This window comes from Brachyhypopomus gauderio, unplaced genomic scaffold (assembly GCF_052324685.1).
Source record: "Brachyhypopomus gauderio isolate BG-103 unplaced genomic scaffold, BGAUD_0.2 sc114, whole genome shotgun sequence".
NCBI classification, from domain to species: Eukaryota; Metazoa; Chordata; class Actinopteri; order Gymnotiformes; family Hypopomidae; genus Brachyhypopomus; species Brachyhypopomus gauderio.
This window is the reverse complement of record NW_027506935.1, coordinates 370,647-388,393: the sequence shown is the minus strand read 5'-3', so window position 1 is coordinate 388,393 and position 17,747 is coordinate 370,647. Positions and strand designations below refer to the sequence as shown.

Here is a 17,747-nt window from a genome sequence, read left to right as displayed (position 1 = left end):
TAGGCCTACTATTTATTGGTAAATATCACAGTATAATGTTCTTGACTACCTCAATCCCTCTGTTAGCACTAACATTCCCTATGGAAATACCTTCATTTTAGATGTGGCTGGCACTTGTAATATGCTGTAGTTTGATCTCTGTGTTTCTGATTGGCAGAAGATAATTGTGCCTGATATATATATGTCAGAATTCTGTCCTTAAAATCTCTGCACCCTGTGTGTTTGTGACAGTTCTGAAGCTCTGGAAGCATGTACTGTTTTCCCCCCAAATGGTTGTTTAAACTAGCCCACAGTGCTAAAAACACTATATTACACTATTCATACAATTTAATCAACAGTACCTTTTATTTAAAGTAGCTTTAATAATGCTATCAGGTGTATACATCATATAAATAAGATTAAGAAAAAGACATTAATGGATAATGGTTCTCTTCAATCCCAACATGCACAGCTGCATAAAAAAGAAGCTTTTCTCTGAAGGAGGCCAGATAGGTATGTAAGTGAAGTCTAGTGGCCGTGTCGTAGAAGGACAGCTGACCTCGTTTGTAGTCGAGGTACAGTCCCAGCCTACGGGGAGTGGCGTGAGGTGTTGGGATGGCCTCACCATCGTTAATTACTATTTTACCATCTGCTGAAGCAATTGTCCAGATGCCACTAGCAGGATCAGAATCATGGTTGTTATCTGCATCGAAGGACTGCGCGCGTAACCCCAAAGTCCACGACATGGTTCGCATCACTTCAACTTCAAAATAGGCCCTTGTGTTCAAGGAGACCTTTGATGAGACACAGATGCACGTCAGGTAGGTCTCCGCCGTCAGGGGGAGGGGCGCGCTGCCCGGGGAGGCTTGGTAGAGACGTTTGCCATTGTTGCTCACTCTGAGGAGCGAGTTGGCTGATTTAGCATTAAAGGTCATATCAGCTGTTGACAAACACACAGAAATCCATGAGCACAGGAGCAAAATCACGATCTCTTCAAAAACAGTTGTTGTACCAGCTTCCCTGGCTGTTATGACTTCAGGAACAGTTGTTGTACACCAACTGCTCTGGCTGGTCTTGCAGTATGCTATTGGCCATGTGGCTATTCTGTTCACGGCAGCATGTCTTGCATGATTCTTGAAATGAAAGGTTACACTATGTAAATTTATAACAAAATAGTGGTGACCCCCTACTTACAGCACAGATATTTATTTCAACTCCAATCAAATACTCAGAATATTCTGAAGCATTTGTGCATGTCCTAATGCATTGTGTGAGATATATAAGTCTTGTGATATACATGGGGCATACATGAGCTGTATATGAGTTGCAATTGTACCTTTAACTGCCACAATCCATCTCCACACTGTAAAAAAAGCAGAGAAAATCACTGCAAATGATGAGTGTGGCACCAGGGCATACCTTAGCACTATACAAAGATTCCAGGGCACATTCCAGGATTATTCCTTCTGAAAACGTTAATTTCTTTGAAAACATTAAAATGTTGGGGAGTTAGCCACATTAATTATTATTATTATTATTATTGAAACATTTAATAATACTAATTGTTGAAAGCTGTTTTCTAGCTGAAAACGACCATTTTCTTACCTTCGTCTGGAATAATGCCTTCTTTGCCTGAGGACACACATGATACAAGTTCAACCGCATCATTCAGCAGTCACAAAGGTTAATGTCACGTCCAGCCCCTCCCTCCTCCCTGGGCCCGCCTAGCTCCCCGCTCCCATTCGTTCCTCCCTCTGTCTGTCACGCCCTCGTCATCAGTCTCGTACACCTGAGTCTTGTTTCACCGTCTTGTCTCTGTGTATAAAAACCCCCTGTTTCACTCCCGTGTCGGTCATTGTGGTTTGTGTATGTTTCGTAAGTATTCCTTGCCCTCTCTCTGCTTTGCCTACCCTTATGTGTCTTCTCTGTTTAGCTTCCTTGTTCGGTCCCCTAGTATTCGGTTGTTTTTCCCCTCGGTGTCGTTGTCTTTCGGTTGGGTCTCTCATATGTTACTGTCTACAGCCCTGTGCTTTGTGTTTATGTTCGTAGCCGTTCCAGAGTATACAACCCTGAGCCTTATGTTCGTTTCATCCTCCTTGGTTTCTAGTCCTGTGATACGGCTATGTGTATGTGTTCTTCATATTAGTTAAGAGTAGTTCTGTTGCTTTGTTATTCTGTTTTGCCATCTCTTTGTTATTGGTTTTATTAAGTAAATTCCCCTGTGCCTTTTGTAGTCTTGTCAGTCTAGTCTGTCTCTTGTTGTATTCAATAAATCTCACTAAATTTGCAATTGCGTCACGCCTGTCCCCCTTGAAACGTTTCAGTTAAGCAGAAAAACACTCGAGTGAATATGACAAAGGACCGCTGCATAGCATATATAAGAATGTTGATTACAACAAATAAATAAACAAACAAATCTCTACTGTAAATACGTACTTGACAGACTTGGAAACTCCTTCTGAGCTTTTGTTAGTCCTGAAAAGAGCAATACGTCTTTAAACCAGTGCTGAACTGGCATAAAATTATTCTTCTGGAACACATTCACGCATATCCTTTATATATTTTAGATACCCAGGCAGATAGAGAAAATTAATCTACATTGTGTATGCCTGAATGTAACAGATTGTATGAATGTACATATAGGTTTATCATATAATGAAGAGTAATATTCACCTGAATTAAGCAGATTACTAATTTCAGTTAATTTATATGCTGTTGAAAGAAGGAAAATGTAGTTTTGAAGATTATTCAATATGACAATACAATAAACCTGATAAACAGCAGGAAACGCATAACTTCTGTTTGCCACCCATGAGGTTTATAAGACAGTGTATTAATTTGCTTTAAAAATGACTCTGAAACACAAATTTCCCACTCACCAGTTATGACCAGGCCACCCAGGAGAGAGAGTATGGTGACAGCACTAGTCAAGGTGAGTACTATGAATGTACGCTTGCTCAGAGTGATCACGGCCTCAGTGTTAACTGCCAGTGCCAGAAAACAAAGTATAATTTTGTTTAAAAAAAGCCTGAACGTGGGTCTTTATAATTAGTTTGCTTCATTTCCAAAGAAGGGCTACTTTCTGTAAACACATTGATTTGTTAGGTTCCAAGCATTGTTTACCTTCTGTATTTTGAAGTTGTATTTCTTGCAGTGCAATTCTATTACCACCTAAATTCCATAAATAAATAAATAGGATATATTTGTTTATTGCTTTTAATAATGACATAATCTGTAATAATAATAAGTAATAAATTACCCTCCGCCACAGACTCTGAGTTTAGGGTAATACGGCCTCTTGGCATGTCTATAGAGAGGAAAAAATAATATCCATTTGATTAATAACCTTTTTAATGATACTACACTGTTTATTCATCATATACATATATACATATAGAAATATCAACGACACTAGTTCTAACACAGCACTTACACACACTAGCGATGAATTTTTAAACTTTTTCAATAATAAAATAGATAATATCCGACTACAGAGTCATAATACATCGCAGCCTAACCTCCAATCCAACCCCAGTAGTTCAGCTATTAGTAACTATGCATCCAAAAATATTACTGAGCTAAATATCTTCAATCCCATATCGCAAAAAGAGCTCACAACACTGATTAATTCGTCTAAGCCTACATCATGTACATTTGACCCAGTTCCAACCCGTCTATTTAAAGACCTACTCCCAGCCACTGCAGGGCCCTTACTTAATATGATTAACTCCTCCCTTAACCTAGGTTACATGCCCAAACAATTAAAATGCGCCGTAATTAGACCCTTGATTAAAAAACAGAATCTCGATCCGCAGATTTTAGCCAACTATAGACCCATTTCTAATCTCCCATTTATCTCTAAAATTTTAGAAAAAGCAGTTTCCTATCAGTTAAACCACTATCTCCAATCAAATAGTATCCATGAAAAGTTCCAATCAGGATTTAGACCAAACCACAGCACTGAAACAGCTTTACTCAGGGTAGTGAATGATCTACTAATATCGGCCGATAATGGGCTCGTCTCGTTCCTTATACTGTTGGATCTTAGTGCAGCTTTTGATACTGTAGACCACAACATTTTGCTGGATAGACTAGAAAACACAGTAGGTATTAAAGGAGTCGCACTCTCCTGGTTTAGATCATATTTAACTGACCGCTTCCAATGTGTAAGTGTTAATAATAAAACCTCTAAATCTGTGCAGGTTAAATATGGTGTCCCACAAGGGACAGTCCTAGGACCACTTCTATTCACACTGTACATGTTACCCTTAGGCGAAATTATGCATAAGCATGACATCAGTTTCCATTCCTACGCAGACGACACTCAGCTGTATTTATCGGCAAAACCCGATGATTTAGGCGCAAACAGTAAGATTGAGAAATGTGTAGAAGAGATAAAACATTGGATGGCGTGTAACTTTCTAGCACTAAATGCCGATAAAACAGAATTGATAATAGTTGGGTCTAGGGCTGCGAGAGACAAGATACATAATGCAGCATTGAATCTACATTCTTTTACTATAACCCCCAGCGCAGAGGTAAAGAACTTGGGCGTCACAATAGACCCAGATCTCTCGTTCGATACACATATTAATAATATAACTAGGGTAGCGTTCTTTCACTTGCGCAACATTGCCAAAATTAGAAACATATTAAATATTAGTGATGCAGAAAAACTAATCCATGCATTCATATCCTCTCCTTTAGATTATTGCAACAGTCTCCTAGCTGGATGTTCTGGTAAATCGATAAACAAACTCCAGCTGGTTCAGAACGCAGCAGCACGAGTTTTAACAAAAACTAAAAAGTTTGATCACATTAGTCCCGTACTATCGTCATTACACTGGCTGCCAATTAGATTCCGTATTGACTATAAAATACTTTTATTAACATATAAAACGCTGCATGGCTTAGCTCCAGACTATCTTAGTGAACTTATTGAACAATATAACCCAGCGCGTTCACTTCGCTCGCAGGACGCAGGGTTATTAACTGTTCCTAGGATCAAAAAGATCACAGCAGGTGGAAGAGCCTTTTCTTTTAAAGCTCCACAATTGTGGAATAATCTTCCTGCCTCTATTCGGGACTCAGACACAGTCTCAATGTTTAAAACTCGATTAAAGACTCATCTGTTTAGTTTGGCCTTTGATTAATCTGTTACATATTTACTACATCTCGTATCTTTTCTCCGAGGTTCACCTGGAGAGTAACATTGCAGTCGGAGCCTACAATACCAGCATCGCTGCTCCGACACGGAATGAAAGCCTGGCGTTCATCAACAGACATTTACAGTGACAATATCATAACCCAGAACTTTCATTTTTACCTTTACTTAGTCTGATTGTGTGATTTGTGTGTGACTTGTGTATTTGTCTGTATTTTGTGTAATCTGTGTGTTAACGGGCCGCCCAATGGAGGATGGGTTCCCCTTTTGAGTCTTGGTTCTCCCGAGGTTTCTTCCTATTCCCCACTATCTTAGGGAGTTTTTCCTCGCCACTGTCGCCCTTGGCTTGCTCATTAGGGTTCTGGAGCCGTAGTATTGTTAACCTTTTAAATCCTGTAAGGCGCTTTGTGACAACATGTGTTGTGAAAAGCGCTATACAAATAAACTTTGATTGATTGATTGATCTACCTGGTTATCTAATCTTATAACTAATATTAGTTAACAACTTCTTTTGCAAGAGACCCTAGACTCTTTTACTAAACCTTAACCCTAACAACCCTAACCCTATAAAATCTGTCATGTACGTTACATTTTAGGTAAAGCAGAATTTAAATATTACCAATGTTTGGAATAACAACCTTTTCTTATGCACACAAAAATAAAAACCAAACCTCGCGAAGCGTACTACAGTTTTAAGAGCTGTAACTGCTTCTCGCTCATAACTAGCTGACCGTCCAACCAGTCCGTTAACGTTAACCGTTTAACGGCGTTTCTGATTCGAAACGGCCCTAGAACGTTAGGAACTAGTGATGTGTCGGTCGCGAACGAACCGGTTCAAAGAGCCGGCTCTTAAGTGAACAACGAGAGCTGGTTCCCCTCCAAGACCCCCCCCCCCCCCCCCCCCCCCGTCAACAAAGTACGTTCGCCACCCCTCCGTCAACAAATTACGTTCGCCACCCGCTCAAATAAGGAGTCATTTGGGAGCCGAAAGAGCCGACTCTATGAGGAGCTGAGCCAAAAGATCCGGATCCCTAAAAAGAGCCGATATTCCCATCACTATTAGGAACGCTATTTAAATATCACGAATATTAATTACGTTTCACTACAATAGTAACCAATGGGGAGTGCACAAAGCGACTGTTACCCAATCAGCTGTTGGGGGTTGAGTACAACATCCGCAAACATGGCCCACCGCTGTTCAATAAGTCAGCAAAGCGCACTTGACACTTCAGAAAGCTGCCACAAGAGTTAAGGTAAGTTATGTGTGTACCGTTGAATAGAAAGTAGGCGACGAAATCGGTTATATTAGTTGAATTTCTTCAGATCCAACCTTTTACGTGCTAAGTAGGCGACAAGGCGTTTGTATTTAAGTCAAGGCTCTGCATTACCAACAATGCCAATACATGCATCGTTGTAACATCGTCATCAGTTTGAGTGCATAAATATACAAAATAGATGCTGCTATGTTTACTAGAGCAGTTACATCTGCAAAGCTGCTGGAACTATAGACAGAGGTCACCAACTGGCGGTCCAGATCCGGACCCGAACGCAGTCCTGTCCGGACCCAATCTCATTCCTGATTAACTGGATATTTTTTAATTTTGACGGGAGAATTCATTTTAAATCGGAGCATTTATTTCAGGTCTATTGACAAAACACTCCGTCACGAGTGTTACGTTCGCCGCCACACCCCCCGCACACCCCCCGCACAACAAATCACGTTCGCCACCCCCGCCGCCCCGGACCACAGCTATCTGCCAAATTTGGACCGCGGTAAAATATAGTTGATTACCCCATAGAGTAATGCTTTTGTGGCGACCTTTAACCCACATAACCTATCCCCTACTGGCCAGTCTAGATCACCGAATGAGTTTATCAGCAATTATTAAAACAGAATAAGTTACTGATCATGGTTCATGAAACATCTATAGAAAAACCCTATAACGTTTAGTTAGTGTGGTTGCTTCAGCTTTGTACCTTTATTACACATCACATTAAATATACTGACAAGCACGTCTAGACTGCTGACTGCTAGGTCTTCATCTGAACACGGTAGTAAGTCTGACACATTTTCAGATCCTGAGTTGAATAGCAATATTATGATCATTTTATTGGAGAGCAATAATTTGTTGAGCTCTTGAGAGCTGAATAAAAAGTCACGCCCATGGATTTAAATAATTAACTTAATTTTAGTCATGATGTAACGGCGGGTGTAGGAGGCAGACACCACGACGTTTACGGCGAACATCCAACGTTTATTGACAGACGTGTAAGCTCCGGGCGGAGCGCCAGCAGTATACACACACACTCACGCTGACACGAAACTTTAGACAAAGACGAGCACAAGACACTGCGCGAACGCACATTAAATAGGTGATTAACACAAACCCTCGTGATCACGAGACAAGGCACAGGTGCGACTACGAACACGCTCACGAACAACCCACACCCACGGAAGTACAAACATGGACATAGCGACACGCAGACAACGTAGCGGCACGCCCACAGGGAAGGGTCCGGGACTGTCACCGTGACACATGAAAGACATCACGGATCATTCTCATAACATAAAATATTGACTTTCTGTGATTTATTTCTAGATAATGTTGAGAGCTGTAACTAAAACCCTTATCACCAGTCCCATCAGTGCTGCAAGAACGATGTCTCACTGCAGCCTCTCTGGAAAAGTTGCTATAGTTACTGCATCCACAGATGGGTACAAAACTTCTCCTTACGATGTCACTTAGGAGCTCACTATACTACTGTAGATGATTTGTACACACAGTAGATGATTTATGGCTCTCTGTAACAGTAGCAGATGTATTACCGACTCTATGAGGAGCTGAGCCAAAAGATCCGGATCCCTAAAAAGAGCCGATATTCCCATCACTATTAGGAACGCTATTTAAATATCACGAATATTAATTACGTTTCACTACAATAGTAACCAATGGGGAGTGCACAAAGCGACTGTTACCCAATCAGCTGTTGGGGGTTGAGTACAACATCCGCAAACATGGCCCACCGCTGTTCAATAAGTCAGCAAAGCGCACTTGACACTTCAGAAAGCTGCCACAAGAGTTAAGGTAAGTTATGTGTGTACCGTTGAATAGAAAGTAGGCGACGAAATCGGTTATATTAGTTGAATTTCTTCAGATCCAACCTTTTACGTGCTAAGTAGGCGACAAGGCGTTTGTATTTAAGTCAAGGCTCTGCATTACCAACAATGCCAATACATGCATCGTTGTAACATCGTCATCAGTTTGAGTGCATAAATATACAAAATAGATGCTGCTATGTTTACTAGAGCAGTTACATCTGCAAAGCTGCTGGAACTATAGACAGAGGTCACCAACTGGCGGTCCAGATCCGGACCCGAACGCAGTCCTGTCCGGACCCAATCTCATTCCTGATTAACTGGATATTTTTTAATTTTGACGGGAGAATTCATTTTAAATCGGAGCATTTATTTCAGGTCTATTGACAAAACACTCCGTCACGAGTGTTACGTTCGCCGCCACACCCCCCGCACACCCCCCGCACAACAAATCACGTTCGCCACCCCCGCCGCCCCGGACCACAGCTATCTGCCAAATTTGGACCGCGGTAAAATATAGTTGATTACCCCATAGAGTAATGCTTTTGTGGCGACCTTTAACCCACATAACCTATCCCCTACTGGCCAGTCTAGATCACCGAATGAGTTTATCAGCAATTATTAAAACAGAATAAGTTACTGATCATGGTTCATGACCTGATTTTCAGGATTGGCTTTGCTGCGGCACAGGCACTGGGTAAGAGGGGAGCTCACGTTATCGTGAGCAGCCGTCGGCAAGGCAACGTGGACAAAGCTGTGTCACTGTTACGCAACGACAACATTGAAGTGACTGGTACCACCTGTAACGTGGGGAATACGGAGGAGAGAGAGAAGCTGGTCAAGATGGTGAGTCCGCATGTTCATTCTCCAAAATAAGTAGGTGGTGGAGATGTTACACGTTTTAATATTCGGAGAATTGACCATACCCTTTCTCCCCAGGCTGTGGAGCAGTGTGGGGGTATTGACATCCTCGTCGCTAATGCGGCTGTGAACCTCTTTGGAAACATCTTAGAATCCACAGACGAAATCTGGAGCAAGGTGCAGCTCAAAGCTCTTGTAGATTTGAAAAACATAGACCATAAACATAATTCACAAACAAAGGTCAAACTCAGCTGCTGGTGGGCCACCCTCGATTTGTCCTGGGCCCAAGCTTTGCTGCTGGTTTGACGGTTGGTCTTATTCACATCTTCTGCTTGTGTTCCTCAGATATTAGACGTGAATGTGAAAGCCACGTTCCTACTGACCAAACAAGTAGTCCCTCACATGGAGAAGAGAGGGTGAGGGAACATTCTGAAATCATAAAGCGCTCAGAGTAAAAGATTTTAAACAGCAAGGGTGACATTCTCCGGTCATCTCCGTTTTAGGGGTGGCTCAGTGGTGATTGTGTCCTCGGTAGCAGGGTACCAGCCAATCCAGGTGAGCACAAGACCAGAGCTGGAATATAAAGGTCTGTGAGTTGCATGTATGTATGAAAGGTACTATACAAATAAAGATTATTACTATTAAGTTCTATATTTTTCAAAAGGATAAGCTAAATAGATGTCACACCACTGGCTAAATGACCAAATATTTGTTTTGCAGTTTCATGTTAGTGATTTATGTGCCTTTCGTTAGGGGCTGGGTGCGTACAACGTGAGTAAGACTGCCCTGTTGGGCCTAACGCAAGCTCTCGCTCCCGAACTCGCTCAAAGTAACATCCGAGTCAACGGCGTGGCTCCGGGAATCATCAAGACACGCTTCAGTTCTGTTGTGAGGATCCTTCCGCTGACTTTCACATTTCATATCTCGTTCATCTTGATTATCACACACCCCCTAGTCAGACACGGGAATGGCGTTTTAATTTCTAAGATGCAGAACTCCTTGTGCTACTACATCACCACATTTGCGTTTTTTTTTCTGGAACCATTGTTGTCTTACAGTTGTGGCAGAATGAAGAAATAATAAATGATTTTATGAAGCGACTCAGCATTAAAAGGTAGAGGCACCTGGATTTGGAGTTCAAACTTTGAGCACTGTGTTTGGTTGCAACTGGAACATTTGGGTTTGGAGGAAATCATTTTTAAAAGACAGAATTATGTGGCTAGTTTGCAAATGATTGATTTGGAATTCATGTTTAATTCTGTTGTAGTAATGTATTTAAGAACTCAACTTTATGCAACATCCTGCCTGACATCAACATTCTTTGCAATACCCTCTCGTATAGACTAGGAACACCAGAGGACATTGGGGGAACGATTGCTTTCCTGTGTTCTGAGGACGCCTCGTACATCACTGGAGAGACGATCACGGTCACAGGTGGCGTAAACTGCAGACTGTAAGAGTTTGTACACAGAAGGAAAAGAAATGCTAATTTGGCTTGATAAAGAATCAGGAACCACCCACATGCAGTAATCATATCTTCTGTAATTACCGATACGGATAAAAACTTTAGTTGACTGATTAATCTCTCTAAGACTAAACTTAACCTTTTCACATTTTTAATGGATTCTTTTGTCAAAGATGTAATTCTGAGAACTGCTGCACAATAAAAATACATTTCTAACTACAGAATGTACATTGATTAGATCACACACACCTGTAACACAAAACAGGCATTTTTAATATATAAAATCACGTACATTCTAGGTAGTATACAACATTTAGAGTAAATAAAATAAAAAACATATAAAATAACTAAAAGACCATAGAAAAATAGACCTGCTCTTGTATGCAATGTTTGGAAAACAAACAATGTTTATTATAAAGTAAAATACCTGTATTTAGCTGTACTGACTATAAATCTATAATATGTAACAAAGTGCAAAAAGGACAATTCCATAATTTTTGTTTAAAATCAAAACTTTTAAAGTTTATATAAAAGTTTCATTTATGCTTCCTGCTCACTGACCAGCACCAGATATAAAGAAATAAAAGACTGTATCAGGGATGGCACACCTGCCTACGACCCTGAATCCTAAGGCGATAACATGAACGTCCATCACATGATCTCATCTGCTCCCGTTCCCTGGAGACACCAGGTCACGGTAGAATGGACGACGCCAGAACTCCCGCAGGGTGGGAACGTACGTGTTGTTCTTGGTCTTGGAGTAACACTTCTTAAATAGCTGCAAGAAAATGAATGTCATCACGGATGTGAACACACTAGCTGTCTGTGTTGTATAAAGCACTGTAGTAAAATATTAATATAAGACTTACCCTTCCTTTCACATTCTGAATAGCTTCATCTTCTGAATCAATAATAATGTCATCAGTGGCTTGATTTCGAGAAGAGTCTCTTTCAGAAGGAATATAAGATTGATCAATAGTAGCTATGTAGAACATTGAGAAATATACATGGCTTTAATTTGATTTTTGCAGTTTTGTGTAATTGTGAAAAACATGAACTCAGTTCTTGAGCTCTTTATAAATGAACTGTAGACGATTTTGCTAAAATATAATATGAGGTTAAAATCAGGAAAAGCAATGTGAAGATGTGACTGCTTAATGAATCGACAGATTTAGTTTCAACTGGGAAATGATGGTAACAAAATCTTTGACCCTACACCAACTGAAACAGATCATAAACAGAAACAAACTAGTAACCTAAATCATTTATACCACCTTACCAGGAGTATTATGCTCATCTCGCTATTTAACGATGAAACAAACGAGTTGTAAAATGAATAGATTTTTCTATATTGATAAATTGAAAGAAAGATTGACAGGAGTTAAACGGGGGAGCATTCTCCATGTCAAGATACAAGATGCCATTAGGTAGATTTTAGACAGAGATCACACTGTGTCATTCACTCAAATCAACTTCGAGTTTTCCGACTTAGTAAAATCTTAATCTAGTGGTGGGAGAACTGCTGTGGATTCTTAGTTACCTGAACTAGCCATCCTTACTTGGACTTCCTTAGTTACAAGAGGTATGATAGGAGAGACAGCAGAGGTTCTACATGGGGGGGATACAATAGGCAGTTAATGTTACTTGGGACACAACACAATGTTAAATATCACAGAACACTACTAACATTTGTATTAAACGGTTCTTTATTTATTGTTATCTCAGTTATCATCTAATGCAGAAAACACTTAAGAGAAGTTCCCCTTACTGCTGATCGGTCACACTGCTCAGGTGCTTCTGGAGAGTCAACATGTTACTGAGCTTCCTTTTCCGGGTCACTCTGTTACCATTTCTTCCTCTGGACACACCGTTGATGGCTTGGTCTCTTGGAGACTTTGTAGCCTGTTCCTCACTGACCGAGGCGTTCAACAGCACGGGTTGAGTGACATCTCTGATATCCAGTCGTGTGACGACGACTCGAAGCTCACACTTCATACAGGAAGAAAGGTTAGAAGGCGGGCCACTGTCTCCCGGTGAGCTGCCGCCTGGTGTTGCCTTGGAAGCCTTACAGGGGTCATCGAGCCCATCTCTTCTTTTTCTGTCTCCACACAATTCTTTCCTGGTGGTGTCCTGTTCCAAAATAGATACTGTGTTGTCATTGGCTGGAGTGCTTTGTGGGAGGTCTTCACCAGATATCGAGCCAATAACAGGTGCGATTGGTGGTCTAGTTTCTCTCCTCTGCCCAATTTTCGATCTCTGTGTTGATAGGCCAGGACTCGGGACCCAGTTTGCTGCTGTTGTAGATCCTGATTGGTGGGATGGGTGTTGTACTCTGCCAGAAGGAGGTAAGGAAAGGGAAGATAAAATGGAATCTCCGGTGGACGAGGGAATAGATGCTGAGGGTGCAACCACCCGCGTGATGCAAACGACAACAGGGAAAATGGTGTTGTGGGAAGACACAGACAAAGAGAAACAGAGAAAAAAATACAATCAGAAAAGGCACCGCGTCATTTTGTTCTACACAAATGTTTTGACCTGAGACAAATCACTCATGTCCTCACTGCGCTCACCAGCTGGGTCCAGGTGGCCCAAGCATCTCTCGTGCTTCAGCAGAGTCCTGAGGAGCTGTGGCTGAGACGCAGCACGCGCACACTCTTCCAGGACTGCAGGGGCGCCAGCGAGCCACGACGCAGTCTGAAACACGCACAAGACACCACCAACTGAAGCAGAGTGCAGAACACTCACTGTAGCACCACACTGATGCAGCATTAGTGCAAAAAGTCAAGTGTACATTTAGCTTAGCCCTTCACGTCTGGGTTCTTAGATATATAAAAAATGTCAGACTGTTCTGTAACTGTTTACAGTTAGAACTCTGATGGGCAATGTCTTTTTATATATTGATTGGTGACTATATATATACCAGTATCAACTCAATAATGCATTGCACAAATTTGGCCTTTAAAACTGGTTTAAGATGTATGAATCAATGGTCAGTCAGCCAGACTGAAGGCAGCCGACCTCGGTGAGGTCTGGGACAGGCAGGAGCTGGTCCAGTCTGGTGAGGAACTCCCACAGCAGCTTCTCCAGAGCGGTCTCGTAATGAGGCCCGTACTGAGAGTCGAAGTCCTCCTGCAACCAGATTAAAGCGAGCACGTGTGTAGATGAGATTGTGTGCGCGAGTGTAAGGAAAGATCAAAGGAACTGAATCTACAGATTTAGCATAGTCTTATTCAAGCCTACTGATTTGTCCTGACATACAGGCAACGCAGGGAACTACTGTAAGAATTCTTTCACCTGGAAGAATCGTATTCTTTCCTCTGGGTTCTTAAGCAGAGTCTGAACCAGGCTGTGGAAGTTCTTCACAGCCATCTGCACTTTCTGATCCTTCCCCTGGAACTGATGGAAAACAGAATTTACTGGCTGAGAACCATCAAAAACGATTAGAACTCAGAGAGACAAAACAGAGAAACTAGAGACTCACTTTTCCTACAGGCAGGGTGGGAGCACATAGTCTCTTTAGATGAGACAGAATTAACTCAGGGTCAGGAGACTGTGATGCACCGAGCTGCTCCAGGATCAGCTAAAGATATAACACCCAACATCAGCTTCGTTTTTAAAATCCATATAAAAACTTGAACTTGAGAAAGATTAGCAAATTCCTAAGTCTAGATCATGGAACTCCAAAAGTAGCCAAGCAATCAGGTTATGATTCAAATCATAGTAGACTCAAGTCACAAGACCATTCAACTACTGGACTTGATTGTGTGGTACAGACAGGACAGGAAAAGACAAAACCGGGCCTCGTCCTCACCTGCGCCTGCAGACCCACGACCAGCTTTGCCTGATGTCTGTAACTCAGCAGTCCAGGTACCGTCTCCGATACTGATGTCACGAACTCCTCCAGCTTCCCGTAGTGCATCGCGTCACGCTGCTGCATCACCTTCCACATGGCCGCGGAGACCAGTCTTAGGGGCGGGGCCAACAGACGAAGGGAGGCGACAGGTACAGTTTCACCTGACCGGACACAGACACAGATCGAAATGTGGTTATTGAAGCTGCCCAGCACATCGGAGTACCTGGTGTGCTATTAAATAGCCAACCATGTAATCTTATTAACTGAAATTGTAACTGCTTCTCGCTCATAACTAGCTGACCGTCCAATCAGTCCGTTAACGTTAACCGTTTAACGGCGTTGCTGATTCGAAACGGCCCTAGAACGTTTCACAACAATGATAACCAATAGGGAGCGCACAAAGCGACTGGTAGCCAATCAGCTGTTGGGCGTTGAGTACAACATCCGCAAACATGGTCGACCGCTGTTCAATAAGTCAAAGCGCACTCGACACTTCAGAAAGCTGCCACGGGAGTTAAGGTAAGTTATGCGTGTACCGTTAAATAGAAAGTAGGCGACGAAATCGGTTATATTAGTTGAATTTCTTCAGATCCAGCCTTTTACGTGCCAAGTAGGCGACATTTAAGTCAAGGCTCTGCATTACCGAAAATGCCAATACATGCATAGTTTTAACATCGTCTTCAGTTTGAGTGCATAAATATACAAAATAGATGCTGCTTTGATTACTAGTGCACATGATTACATATGCAAAGCTGCAGGAACTATAGAGTAATGCTTTTTGGCGACCTTTAACCCACATAACCTATCCCCTACTGGCCAGTCTAGATCACCGAAGGAGTTTATCAGTAATTATTAAAACAGAATAAATTACTGATCATGGTTCATTAAACATATCTATAGAAAAAAACCTATAACGTTTAGTTAGTATGATTACTTCAGCTTTGTACCTTTATTACACATTAAATATACTGACAAGTACGTCTAGACTGCTGACTGCTAGGTCTTCATCTGAACACGGTAGTAAGTCTGACACATTTTCAGATCCTGAGTTGAATAGTAATATTATGATAATTTTATTGAGAGCTGAATAAAAAGTCACGCATATGGATTAAAATAATTAACTTAATTAAAGTCATGAAAGACATCACAGGTAATTCTCATAACACATTAAAATATTGACTTTCTGTGATTTATTTCTAGGTAATGTTGAGAGCTGTAACTAAAACCCTTATCACCAGTCCCATCAGTGCTGCAAGAACGATGTCTCACTGCAGCCTCTCTGGAAAAGTTGCTATAGTTACTGCATCCACAGATGGGTACAAAACTTCTCCTTACGATGTCACTTAGGAGCTCACTATACTACTGTAGATGATTTGTACACACAGTAGATGATTTATGGCTCTGTAACAGTAGCAGATGTATTAATGGGTCGGCCTGAGCTGAGAAACAGCAACGTAACGTAATGACGTGATTTTCAGGATTGGCTTTGCTGCGGCACAGGCACTGGGTAAGAGGGGAGCTCACGTTATTGTGAGCAGCCGTCGGCAAGGCAACGTGGACAAAGCTGTGTCACTGTTACGCAACGACAACATTGAAGTGACTGGTACCACCTGTAACGTGGGGAATACGGAGGAGAGAGAGAGGCTGGTCAAGATGGTGAGTCTGCATGTTCATTCTCTAAAATAAGTAGGTGGTGGTGATGTTACACGTTTTAATATTCGGAGAAGAAATTGACCATACCCTTTCTCCCCAGGCTGTGGAGCAGTGTGGGGGTATTGACATCCTGGTCTCTAATGCGGCTGTGAACCCTTTCTTTGGAAACATCTTAGAATCCACAGACGAAGTCTGGAGCAAGGTGCAACTCAAAGCTCTTGTAGATTTGAAAAACATAGACCATAAACATAATTCACAAACAAAGGTCAAACTCAGCTGCTGGTGGGCCACCCTCGATTTGACCTGGGCCCAAGCTTCGCTGCTGGTTTGACGGTTGGTCTTATTCACATCTTCTGCTTGTGTTCCTCAGATATTAGACGTGAATGTGAAAGCCACGTTCCTACTGACCAAACAAGTAGTCCCTCACATGGAGAAGAGAGGGTGAGGGAACATCCTGAAATCATAAAGCGCTCAGAGATTTTAAACAGCAAGGGTGACATTCTCCGGTCATCTCCGTTTTAGGGGTGGCTCAGTGGTGATTGTGTCCTCGGTAGCAGGGTACCAGCCAATGCAGGTGAGCACAAGACCAGAGCTGGAATATAAAGGTCTGTGAGTTGCATGTATGTATGAAAGGTACTATACAAATAAAGATTATTACTATTAAGTTCTATATTTTTCAAAAGGATAAGCTAAGTAGGTGTCACACCACTGGCTAAATGACCAAAGATTCGTTTTGCAGTTTCATATTGGTGACTATGTGCCTTTCGTTAGGGGCTGGGTCCGTACAGCGTGAGTAAGACTGCCCTGTTGGGCCTAACGCAAGCTCTCGCTCCCGAACTCGCTCAAAGTAACATCCGAGTCAACTGCGTGGCTCCGGGAATCATCAAGACACGCTTCAGTTCTGCTGTGAGGATCCTTCCGCTGACTTTCACATTTCATATGTCGTTCATCTTGATTATCACACACCCAGTCAGACACGGGAATGGCGTTTTAATTTCTAAGATGCAGAACTCCTTGTGCTACTACATCACCACATTTGCATTTTTTTTTTCCTGGAACCATTGTTGTCTTACAGTTGTGGCAGAATGAGGAAGCAACAAATGAGCTTATGAAGCGAATCAGCATTAAAAGGTAGAGGCACCTGGATTTGGAGTTCAAACTTTGAGCACTTTGGTTGAGCACTAGTTTGCGATTGATTGATTAGAAATTCATGTTTAATTCTGTTCTAGTAATGTATTTAAGAACTTAACTTTATGCAACATCCTGCCTGACCAACATTCTTTGCAATACCCTCTCGTATAGACTAGGAACACCAGAGGACATTGGGGGAACGATTGCTTTCCTGTGTTCTGAGGACGCCTCGTACATCACTGGAGAGACGATCACTGTCACAGGTGGCATAAACTGCAGACTGTAAGAGTTTGTACACAGAAGGAAAAGAAATGCTAATTTGGCTTGATAAAGAATCAGGAACCACCCACATGCAGTAATCATATCTTCTGTAATTACCGATACGGATAAAAACTTTAGTTGACTGATTAATCTCTCTAAGACTAAACTTAACCTTTTCACATTTTTAATGGATTCTTTTGTCAAAGATGTAATTCTGAGAACTGCTGCACAATAAAAATACATTTCTAACTACAGAATGTACATTGATTAGATCACACACACC

General features: G+C 41.8%; 4 protein-coding genes across 7 annotated transcripts; 2 read left to right on the top strand and 2 right to left on the bottom strand.

Annotated features, from left to right (window-relative positions):
• Positions 1 to 362: 362 nt before the first annotated feature.
• Positions 363 to 5,914, bottom strand: LOC143497892 (tripartite motif-containing protein 72-like). The gene is made up of 9 exons (XM_076993513.1): positions 5,763 to 5,914; positions 3,239 to 3,286; positions 3,103 to 3,150; positions 2,859 to 2,963; positions 2,653 to 2,691; positions 2,416 to 2,454; positions 1,585 to 1,611; positions 1,316 to 1,342; positions 363 to 919 (listed from the first exon to the last, which is right to left on the bottom strand). Exons 2-9 carry the CDS (start codon positions 3,282 to 3,284, stop codon positions 399 to 401), a joined length of 852 nt encoding a protein of 283 aa, XP_076849628.1. The 5' UTR covers positions 3,285 to 3,286; positions 5,763 to 5,914; the 3' UTR covers positions 363 to 398.
• Positions 5,915 to 6,257: 343 nt separating this feature from the next.
• Positions 6,258 to 10,785, top strand: LOC143497868 (dehydrogenase/reductase SDR family member 4-like). Of its 2 annotated transcripts, XM_076993477.1 has the most exons (9): positions 6,259 to 6,396; positions 7,744 to 7,859; positions 8,909 to 9,086; positions 9,180 to 9,278; positions 9,447 to 9,517; positions 9,605 to 9,656; positions 9,855 to 9,989; positions 10,160 to 10,215; positions 10,444 to 10,785. In XM_076993477.1, exons 2-9 carry the CDS (start codon positions 7,747 to 7,749, stop codon positions 10,556 to 10,558), a joined length of 819 nt encoding a protein of 272 aa, XP_076849592.1. In that variant the 5' UTR covers positions 6,259 to 6,396; positions 7,744 to 7,746; the 3' UTR covers positions 10,559 to 10,785. The 2 variants fall into 2 exon arrangements, with proteins under 2 accessions (XP_076849594.1, XP_076849592.1); XM_076993479.1 differs by lacking the exon at positions 10,160 to 10,215 and having other exon boundaries at positions 6,258 to 6,396.
• LOC143497867 (dehydrogenase/reductase SDR family member 4-like) lies at positions 8,152 to 17,710 on the top strand. Of its 2 annotated transcripts, none has more exons than XM_076993476.1 (9): positions 8,152 to 8,229; positions 15,620 to 15,735; positions 15,898 to 16,075; positions 16,173 to 16,274; positions 16,443 to 16,513; positions 16,595 to 16,646; positions 16,844 to 16,978; positions 17,148 to 17,203; positions 17,375 to 17,710. In XM_076993476.1, the coding sequence occupies exons 2-9, from the start codon at positions 15,623 to 15,625 to the stop codon at positions 17,487 to 17,489; spliced, it is 822 nt and encodes a 273-aa protein (XP_076849591.1). In that variant the 5' UTR covers positions 8,152 to 8,229; positions 15,620 to 15,622; the 3' UTR covers positions 17,490 to 17,710. The 2 variants fall into 2 exon arrangements, with proteins under 2 accessions (XP_076849591.1, XP_076849590.1); XM_076993475.1 differs by lacking the exon at positions 8,152 to 8,229 and adding an exon at positions 14,852 to 14,938.
• Positions 10,945 to 14,735, bottom strand: LOC143497866 (uncharacterized). 2 transcript variants are annotated; one of them, XM_076993473.1, is made up of 9 exons: positions 14,378 to 14,735; positions 14,048 to 14,146; positions 13,861 to 13,962; positions 13,585 to 13,695; positions 13,137 to 13,260; positions 12,335 to 12,962; positions 12,107 to 12,174; positions 11,436 to 11,514; positions 10,945 to 11,344 (listed from the first exon to the last, which is right to left on the bottom strand). In XM_076993473.1, exons 1-8 carry the CDS (start codon positions 14,513 to 14,515, stop codon positions 11,444 to 11,446), a joined length of 1,341 nt encoding a protein of 446 aa, XP_076849588.1. In that variant the 5' UTR covers positions 14,516 to 14,735; the 3' UTR covers positions 10,945 to 11,344; positions 11,436 to 11,443. The 2 variants fall into 2 exon arrangements, with proteins under 2 accessions (XP_076849588.1, XP_076849589.1); XM_076993474.1 differs by having other exon boundaries at positions 13,861 to 13,956.
• Positions 17,711 to 17,747: the final 37 nt, after the last annotated feature.